Here is a 10,439-nt window from a genome sequence, read left to right as displayed (position 1 = left end):
TCACACAGCCAGGTACAAATCTTGAAAATGCTTTAGAGTAATTAAAAATGTAATGAGAAAAGGGAATTATGTCAAATAAATCCGGATCTTGGGATTTAAGTGTATGATAATCTGTGTCATATCATTTGTTGATAATATCACCGGAGACTTTACATCTAAAAGAATAAAGCCATGATAAGCCATAGCTGGTCAAACACACAGTGGAGAAGGAGCCTGGCTACCAAATTAGCTGATTCTCAAAGGCGGAGATGGCTGAAGAAGATATCCAACAGCCGATGGTGAACTTCAGCAACGGGGTGAACGAAGCAGAAAAGGTCCTCATGCCCAGGATCGGTTACACCATCTTAGCTCTGATAATGGCCGTATTTTGTACTGCATCTATAATCCTCAATGTTACAGTCATTATAGTGACAATGAAATATCGGCATCTGCGGCACCCCATCAACTACTCCTTGGTCAACCTTGCAGTAGCGGACCTTGGTGTGACTATCCTGGGAGGTCTACTGACTGTAGAAACCAACGCAGTTGGCTACTTCAACCTCGGAAGGATTGGCTGTGTTATAGAAGGGTTTGCTGTGGCATTTTTTGGTGAGTTATTTCCCCTTATAATATCACATAATATTTATGTATAACTTACGTTACCTTAGAAATCTTCCAAAACAGAAGTATAAAAGAACACAACATCTGGCTAATAAAATTGTAACAAAAAGCTTCAAGATCCAGAAATGCACCAAAAATGTTGTAAACACTTAAAGAGGTATTCCCACTTCCAAGATCCTATCCAAGTATGTATTAAGTGTCATAATAATAATATTAGCAAATACCCCCAATTAGAAATGTAGTATAGTTCTTCTGATTCGCTATGTCACTTACCCCATGTGCAGGGCATTGCAGTAGCTTAGGTATTCATGGTTATGACCACTAACAGCTAACTGTCACTATATGAGTGGTCATACTCATGGATACCGAAGCTACTGCAATGCCCTGCACAAGGGGGAAGTGGCATAGCGAATCAGAAGAACTATACTACATTTCTAATTGGAGGTATTTGGTAATATTATTATTATTACACTTAATATATACTGGGATAGGATCTTGGAGATGGAATACCCCTTTAAAGGTATTAAAATTGTGATAATCTCAACCTTTTGGACTAAGGCTATGTCCCCCGATAAGTATTTGGTGCATTTCAGTGTTATAGATTTCCTTCAGGATTTCTGCACCTATTAGGTTACTTCCGTTTTTTTACATCCATTTTTATCATTTTTACCACAACGATGAAGAGTTTGGAAGGAATAGTGGACGAGCATGTGCCTCGCAGATCCATTTTATTGTTTATGAATGATAAGCACATATAATGCAAAATGTGCAAGGCAAATACATTAAAATCACAGGCTTTATTATGTAGAATCAGGTCATATAAATAGTAAAATCAATAAGTTGTAACAATGCTACTCACTTGGGAGCGATTTGAGGTATCACAGGAAAACTTAAATACAGCCCTTGTCCGGCATAAAGTAAAACATAAAGAGTCCATACAATAGTGCGGGTTCGCCTGCTTGGGTTACAGTAGAGCTTTTCAGGCTTTTTGCAAAGGCACACAATCCTGGAGGTCTGCACACCTCCACAGACAGATCATGTGTGAGACAAACAGGTCCCAATTTACAATGTGAACCACACCCAGGGGTGGAGATATGGTGAGCAACCACCAAACTCTTCAGATGCTCACATTAAACCTGGCCCTGTCATGGCCCATTAACCCCTCTTAGCTATGTGTACTAGAGAATTACTCCAGGTTTACATCACAAAGGACATCCACCTCTGTGATACATATCTCCCATCCACTATGTGTCCAGCAGCCACTTTAAAAAGTATACAGAAAAATGTCACTAAAAAAAACAAAGAAATGTTTCTGATAAGGTGGCGAACACCTAGAGATTAAAATTATATTTATTTCCCTAAAGTAACTCAGATTAATCACTAGATGGCATAATAGAAAGGATTGCAAAATAGAAAAGTGTCAATAAATTAAGACAGTTGCAAAATAGATGCAAAATGAAAGGAACTCAGGAATAAAGATCATGAGATATAACTGCAAAAAGCAGAAAGGTATATATATGAAATATACCCTCCTGTAGGACAATTAGTAATGAGAATAAGACTATGTTCACAATACTGATCTCTCCACATCGGAGAAAAACGGTCCGATTATTCTGATCTGACTTGATCAGACTCTGTGGCATCAGTTTTTCTCGGACGTGCAAAAAAAAAAGTTTCTCCATCTTCTCCTCTGTCAGTCCGTGTAAATCGGACTGCACTCGGATGTCATCTGAGTGCGGTCCAGTTTTTTCACGTACCCATAGACTTGCATTGTCAATTTTGATCTGACACTCGGATCAATATCGGACATGTCTCTGATTTTTTCCACGGACTGCTCAGTCCAAGAAAAAAAATCGGACATGTGCACAGCCCCATACAATATCATAGGTATGAGTGCTATCACGTATGAGGAAATCAGTCGTATACATGAGCCCTAAGAGAAATCCAGTAATGATAGTCATCAAAAAGCACCAGAGTGTGGAAGGACACAACACACTCACGTTTCGTATAGGAACTCATTTGTATGATGTCATTCACCATCAATGGTTGAATTCCATGCCAAAATGAACACCTTTTGAGGACATTTTATTATATTAAAATGCATGTATTATGGTATGGGCTAAAAAAATATTTTTCCAATTGGGCTTCTTTAAAAATTTTGCATTGTTTGGCTTTACAGACATTGCTGGCTGCATAAAGAGATAACTGAGAATCCGTCAGTGAGCTTGTTCTGACTGGGAGTTTGTAACTCTTTTATTTGAGTTCCTCTCAATTCATGGCCACAAAAGTTGACCTCAACATTGATGTGGTCCTAAATCAGCTGAGAAAAGTTCAGTAAAGTTCACTGACGGATTCTCAGTTTTGTCATTCTGCAGCCAGCACAGCGAAACAAACAAGCCTGTAAAATCCAAACTATGCAAAACTTTAATTGATTTGAAGAATCATTTTTAGCCCAAAAACACATGCACTTAAGTAAAACAAACTATGACCAAAAGTGTCCATATATTTTAAAAATATGACGCTATCTACCTTTCCATTGTTTTCTGACCGCCATATAACATTAAATAAGTACAAAATGAGTTGATTATGTTGATGGAACAGTCATGGCCTCAGACAGAAAAAGGACTCTACACCAGGGGTGGGCAATTAATTTTTACGAGGGGCCACATGAGAGACCGTAACTGTTGTGGAGGCCGAATCAATAGGCTGAAATTAATTAACATATTAATTTTAATTATTATTTTATTTTGGTATTAATTGTATCATTTAATATTGAGTAGAATTAAGTATGCTGACATCCCCCTATATACCATATGAGTCCACACATTGCCCCCTATACACAGTATGTGCCCCCATACAAGTCAGCACGTTTTCTGCTATTTAATCTGAGAGCAGCATGATGTAGAACTAGAGACCCTGATTCCAGCGATGCGTCACTTGCTCAGCTGCTTGTTGTAGTTTGAATACAATTAGTGTTTTATCAGCAAGAGATTATCATTAGAGGACTAGGTGTCACCAACTATTCTGTGTAGCCGCAACACTGATTGGCAGCATGCTTACAGTGTACAGAGGAAACTGACAATCAGAGGTGTGGGCGGGGTTTTACAGAGCTCAGCAGTCTGACCACTGCTATATCTACAGAAGGGAAAACAAGGATTGTTTCAAAATTGCAGCAAGCAGACCATTAAGTTACACATTGCTGGAATCAGGCTCTCAGCCCCTACATCATGCTGCTCTCAGATTACATAGCAAAACTTGCTAATGGATTCCCTTTAATAGAGTATACTAACCAATCTAATGCTAGCCTTGGATGTTGGTTTTAGTTGAGAAGCCCAAGATTTGAACTCTGAACTGAGGGGTACTTTAATATACTTCTAATAATAATATAATAATAATAATAATAATATAATTTTACTATATAATTGACCATCTAGGGTAGAATGCAGGCTTCACATGTAATTCTGAGGGGTAAATTTTCTCCTTGAGGAGAGTGACATGCCTGGCTTGTCAGTGTAAGGAGACTTATAAGCCATTTATGGCTTATAAGCCTCCTTAAACAACCATAAGAGGAATGTCACTCTCCTCAAGGAGAAATGTTACCCCTTAGATCCCAGTCAGAAGCCCCTTATAGAGCCAAATCAGATCTCATGGTTTGCACTGAGGAGAGGCAACAACCCCGAAACACGTGTCTGCAAATTGAGATTATGGTTTGGCTTTTATCCTAAGTAATATGACAAGGCTTGGTAAAGGGTCGATTTTGACTTTTAGGATTGCTGCTTCCAATAGGTGGCGCTCCTAAGTAATATGACACAAGGCTTGGTAAAGGGTCGATTTTGACTTTTAGGATTGCTGCTTCCAATAGGTGGCGCTACAGTTCAAGTCCCCTTCTCTGAAGAGGCAATTTGCACATGTAATTCTATTCATTCATATTCTGATGACTTCTTCATAGTAGAAGAAGGGTGACGGAGCCCCTTTCCCTTTATGGTTTGCTCCCCTCCCATAGAAAGTATCGTAAGTGTGGCGCCCCTGAGGGTTCAGTCGCCACAGGGGTACTGCACCTCAGATAGAGGTGTGGTATCTCCTCTTCCAGGTAAGGATGGAGCATCATTCAGGACCCCACTTCACACTCAATACTACACCACTCCTGTTCTGTAGGGGGTCTAAATGCACCAGGGTGCTGCCCCGGGATAGAGGAGATGGGGGGAACCAAGTAGTGGGTGAGGGTGGAGGAAACACTTACAGGAAGCACTTATAGAATAATATATAACAATTGGCCATCTTTAGTTCAAGGTCTTTGATTGAGGGTCTTCTGTCAGGGTCCAGCAAGAGTCTGTAGCTGGCTGAAGATTCGTGGTCCTCGTTCTCTGGCCTTGAGATGAGGAGCGGGACAGAGTTAACCAGTGTCTCTGCCCGGTCAGGGTCCTGTTCTAAGAAGGCCTTGGAGGGGAGCAGAGGAGATAGGCTCCACAGGCAAAAGCATCCCAGGGGGGATACGGACGGAGAGGAGTCGCCACCTGTATTCTTCACTCTGGCCTAGCCAAAGGGATTCCTGCTGCAAAAGGGGTAACCGGCCCCCGATATCTGACTTTGTCACTTCACGTCTCATTCAGAAAAGCCCAGAGGCTTAGTGGATCCTAGGGGGATATGGACGGAGCGGAGTCGCCACCTGTATCTCTCAACCTGCGTTTACCTAGTGGGACCCGACCTTACACCACGTTCATACCACACACAGTCAGGAGAAGACTCAGTGGGAGAACTTACTAAGGAGAGGAACTCACCAGCGGGGTCTTGACAGGTGCTCCTGATCTACCTGGGAAGTGCTGAACCCCCTCCTAGTGGCCGCAGTACGCCGTGTGTAGCAGAGAGAAGCTTTGTGGCTGAAAGTTACTCAAAAGTGAGTAAAGACCCGGATGACTTCATTCACCGCCTCCGCTTGTTTATTCCTGCGCGGCACTGCACCCACCATTCCTCCACACAGTTCATCAATCACTGCCCTGAGGCCTACTCCGCCTGTGGGGAGTAGTACCAACCAAGCTGCCAGAACACCAGCTTCAGAGGACTGTCGCAGCGCTGGTGGCCTTCGCCAGAAACCACAGGTGGCATAGTGGAACAATTAACCACTCATCCAAAAAGCCCATTCTTTTTAGTGTGACAGCCCTGGGCACGGAACGGGTCACGGCCACGACTTCATCCCCCACAACATCTGCAAGGCCCGGCTCCGAGTATCCCCCACCGCTCAGGGAGGGCGAGTCATAAGACATTAACATTTAATGTAACTTTCTACCAATCTTATCACTTGGACCAATCACGTTGCGGGCACAGGGAGTATATTTCATGTTACTTGATGGAATGTTACAAATATTTTGAATTTTAAATCTGTGACTTTGAATATTCTCCATTTCTCTCATTTAATAACCCTATTAATTCCCATTAGAAGATCGTTTCCGAGGCTTCCTTTATGGTAAACACAGATAGTGTTATTAAATCCAGCGTAATGTTCGCCATCAGTCCAGAGTTAATATGAAGTAACCTTTCCAGACATTTGTTCTTTAATACTGCCGGTAAGGAAAGTTAATTTGATTTTTTTTCAGCTTAGTGTGACACATATCTTTCATTTTACAAGCCATAAATTCATTTTATAAAGCCGTTTACCTTTTTCTTCTGGAATTTTGAGCAGTCCGACTCGTGGGTTTGTAGGCAGGAGCTGGGACTGATCTTCCAGGCTACACGCTATAAATATGCTCCGGAGACTATTAGACATAAACTGAAGGTATAAAACTGGAATGGTTACAGGAGGACCTGCTACTTCAGCTTCTTGGCCGTCTCCATAAATCATACATTGTACTGAACTTCCACAAAGCTCATGTGCAGAGCGATAAATCCAGGCATCCACTGTGTTTAATATACCATTAAATACCATCTAGATAGACATTAAAGAACATATATCTACAACATACATCCATTGCTACCATCATAGATGTATAATGTCGGATAGTTCTTATAAAAACAAGCACTTTTGCAATTTACTGCTTATTAAAATTTGCAGCGGTTCTTGAGATATTAACACTTTTGTTTACAGCTTGTTGTCTAGGAGACCGACCACCGCCGCTGTCTGGTTGTAAAAGTTGCCTGGTTGTAAACGCTGCTCTGAAGCTGGCCAGAATTAGGAGCTTCAGCAATCCCGACCAGTTTCAAAACAGTGCTTACAAGCTCAACAGAAAAGAACTTGTAAGCACTGCACATGTTCTACTGTCTAGCAGCGGTGGTCGGTCTCCAAGGCAGAAAATTTTAATAAGTAGAAAATTGCAAAATTGCTTGTCTTTCCAAGCACTATCCGACAACACCCATATAAGAACCCTTTAGATCAGGAACCCTAAAATGTTTGTTCAATGAAAAGTTTCAAAAGTTTTTTTCAATGTTGCAAAAAACAAAACTTTTGAGACTTTTCTATATTCAAGCACTAAGTGCGCTACTAATTTTAGAAAAAATGTTTGAAAAGGTCTCTTTTTCACCCGTGGAGAAAAAAAAAATCAGGATCGCATTTTTATCAGTGTTTGGTCCATTTTTTACATCAGTAATTTTTGCAAATATAAAAAAAAAAAAAAATTGCAAAAATAGACAACACACAGGTGGTAGACATATGATGTCCGTGATTTACGCAGACCCATAAAAATGTATGGATGACTATTATCCATGACTCCAATCAAGAGTGGACATTTCTCCGTGATTTTTTTTGCAGTGACGCGGCTCGCAAAAAACACTAAGACATGTGAACGGCTCAAAAGATTAACATAAGTATGTGTTCTGTCCGTGAAAAACAAGGATAGAACTCGTATGCGAAAACCTGACATCTGAATGAGACCTTTTTAGCAACAGCAAATCCCTTGAGGAAACACTTGGTTGATAAAGGTTTGCCCTTAGGTCTCATTCAGACGTCCATTTTTCACATACGTGTTCTACATGTATTTTCAATAATATAACATATACCCATTATAGTCTATGGGGCTGTTCACATGACTGTGCTTTGATCAAATTCGTCTATTCAGATCAATGGGTCCGTAAAAAAAATAGGTAGCACACAGATGCCATGCATTTGTCGTCCGAGTGCTGTTGATTTTTTACTGTTCATAAGACCTCATTCACACGTCCGAGTTTTCCACGTCCAAGAAAAACGGTTACCAAAAAGCACCATCAGAGTGTGGAAGGACACAACACACTCACGTTTCGTACAGGAACCCATTTTTATGATGACATTCACCATCAATGGTTGCATTCCATGCCCAAACTAAAGGCTATAAATACCTTATGAGGACTTTTTTAATATTAAAATGCATGTTTTATGGGCTAAAATTCATTTTGCCAATTGGGATTCTTTAAAAAATTGTCATTGTTTGGCTTTTACACACATTGCTGGCTGCAGAATGAGATAACTGAGAATCCATCAGTGAGCTTGTTCTGACTGGGAGTTTGTAACTCTTTTATCCATCTTTTATCTGAGTTCTTCGCTGCTCAACGTCGACGTGGTCATAAATCAGCTGAGAAAAGTTCAGTAAAGTTCACGGACAGATTCTCAGTTATCTCATTCTGCAGCCAGCACAGCGAAACAAACAAGCCTGTAAAAGCCAAACTGTGCAAAAATTTTAATGCTGCCCAATTGGAAAATTGATACACAAAGAAACCTATGACCAAAAGTGTCCAAATTTTTTTTTCACGGACCCAAAGACTTGCATTGTCGATTTTGATCTGACACTCGGATCAATATCGAACATGTTTCTGATTTTTTCCGTGGATTTCTCAGTCCAAGAAAAAAATTGGACATGTGCACACCCTCATAGAATACCACAGATACAAGTTCTATCTGTGAAAACCACGTATAGCACTCGTATGAGGTGATCAGACGTGTGAATGGCTAAGGGCTTATGCACAAATAAGTGATTTTCTTGTACGACAAAATCAGAGTTTCATCATTGATTTTGATCAAAGTTTCATCAGATTATCGTTAGTGTCATGAGAGTTTGGTCTCAGTTTTGTCAGTTTTTCTCTGATGAAGAAAAAAGACAGTTTCTCCCCCTTCTCCTATCAGTCCTTGAAAAATTGACAGAACACGGATGGCATCCGAGTGCTGACACAATGGCATCCGAGAGCTGACACAATGGCATCCGAGAGCTGACACAATGGCATCCGAGTACTGACACAATGGCATCCGAGAACTGACACAATGGCATCCGAGTACTGACACAATGGCATCCGAGTACTGACACAATGGCATCTGAGTGCTGACACAAAGGCATCCAAGTGTTGACTCGACGGCATCCGAGTGCTGACACAATGGCATCTGAGTGCTGACACAAAGGCATCCGAGAGCTGACACAATGGCATCCGAGTACTGACAAAATGGCATTCGAGAGTTGACACAATGGCATCCGAGTACTGACACAATGGCATCCGAGTGCTGACACAACAGCATCTGAGTGCTGACACAAAGGCATCCAAGTGCTGACTCGATGGCATCCAAGAGCTGACACAATGGCATCTGAGTGCTGACACAAAGGCATCCGAGTGTTGACTCGACGGCATCCGAGTGCTGACATGACGGTATCCGAATGCTGACACAATGGCATCCGAGTACTGACACAATGGCATCCGAGTTCTGACACAATGGCATCCGAGTGCTGACACAACGGCATCGGAGTACTGACACAATGGCATCTGAGTGCTGACACAAAGGCATCCAAGTGCTGACTCGACGGCATCCAAGAGCTGACACAATGGCATCTGAGTGCTGACACAAAGGCATCCGAGTGTTGACTCGACGGCATCCGAGTGCTGACATGACGGTATCTGAATGCTGACACAATGGCATCCGAGTACTGACACAATGGCATCTGAGTGCTGACACAAAGGCATCCGAGTACTGACACAATTTGCATCTGAGTACTGACACAATGGCATCTGAGTGCTGACACAAAGGCATCCGAGTGCTGACTCGACGGCATCCGAGTGCTGACACAACAGTATCCGAATGCTGACTCAATGGCATCCGAGTGCTGACACAATGGCATCCGAGTGCTGACACAACGGTATCGGAGTACTGACACAATGGCATCTGAGTGCTGACACAAAGGCATCCAAGTGTTGACTCAACGGCATCCGGGAGCTGACACAATGGCATCTGAGTGCTGACACACAGGCATCCGAGTGTTGACTTGACGGCATACGAGTGCTGACATGACGGTATCCAAATGCTGACATAATGGCATCCGAGTACTGACACAATGGCATCCGAGTACTGACACAAAGGCATCCGAGTGTTGACTCGATGCTATCCGAGTGCTGATACGATGGCATCTGAGTGCTGACACAAAGGCATCCGAGTGCTGACTCGACGGCATCCGAATGCTGACACAACAGTATCCGAATGCTGACACAATGGCATCTGAGATCTGATACAATGGCATCCGAGTGCTGACACAACGGCATCGGAGTACTGACACAATGGCATCTGAGTGCTGACATAAAGGCATCCAAGTGTTGACTCGACGGCATCCGAGAGCTGACACAATGGCATCTGAGTGCTGACACAAAGGCATCCGAGTGTTGACTCGACGGCATCCGAGTGCTGACATGACGGTATCCAAATGCTGACACAATGGCATTCGAGTACTGACACAATGGCATCTGGGTACTGACACAATGGCATCCGAGTGCTGACACAACAGCATCCGAGTACTGACACAATGGCATCTGAGTGCTGACACAACGGCATCCGAGTGCTGACTCGACGGCATCCAAGTGCTGACACAACAGTATCCGAATGCTGACTCAATGGCATCCGAGTG

General features: G+C 42.4%; 1 protein-coding gene across 1 annotated transcript in view; it reads left to right on the top strand.

The window, feature by feature from the left end:
- The first annotated feature begins 248 nt into the window (after positions 1 to 248).
- LOC141156542 (parapinopsin-like) overlaps positions 249 to 10,439 on the top strand; it is a 29,409-nt gene continuing 19,218 nt past the window's right edge. Inside the window, exon 1 of the mRNA XM_073642746.1 lies at positions 249 to 588. Coding sequence (XP_073498847.1) covers positions 249 to 588 — 340 coding nt within the window. The remainder of the gene's footprint in view (positions 589 to 10,439) is intronic.

This window comes from Phyllobates terribilis, unplaced genomic scaffold (assembly GCF_046119375.1).
Source record: "Phyllobates terribilis strain yellow unplaced genomic scaffold, ASM4611937v1 Scaffold_8__6_contigs__length_399053987, whole genome shotgun sequence".
Taxonomy (NCBI): domain Eukaryota; kingdom Metazoa; phylum Chordata; class Amphibia; order Anura; family Dendrobatidae; genus Phyllobates; species Phyllobates terribilis.
Note: the sequence above shows the minus strand (reverse complement) of the source record. Positions and strands in the feature narration are given on the sequence as shown.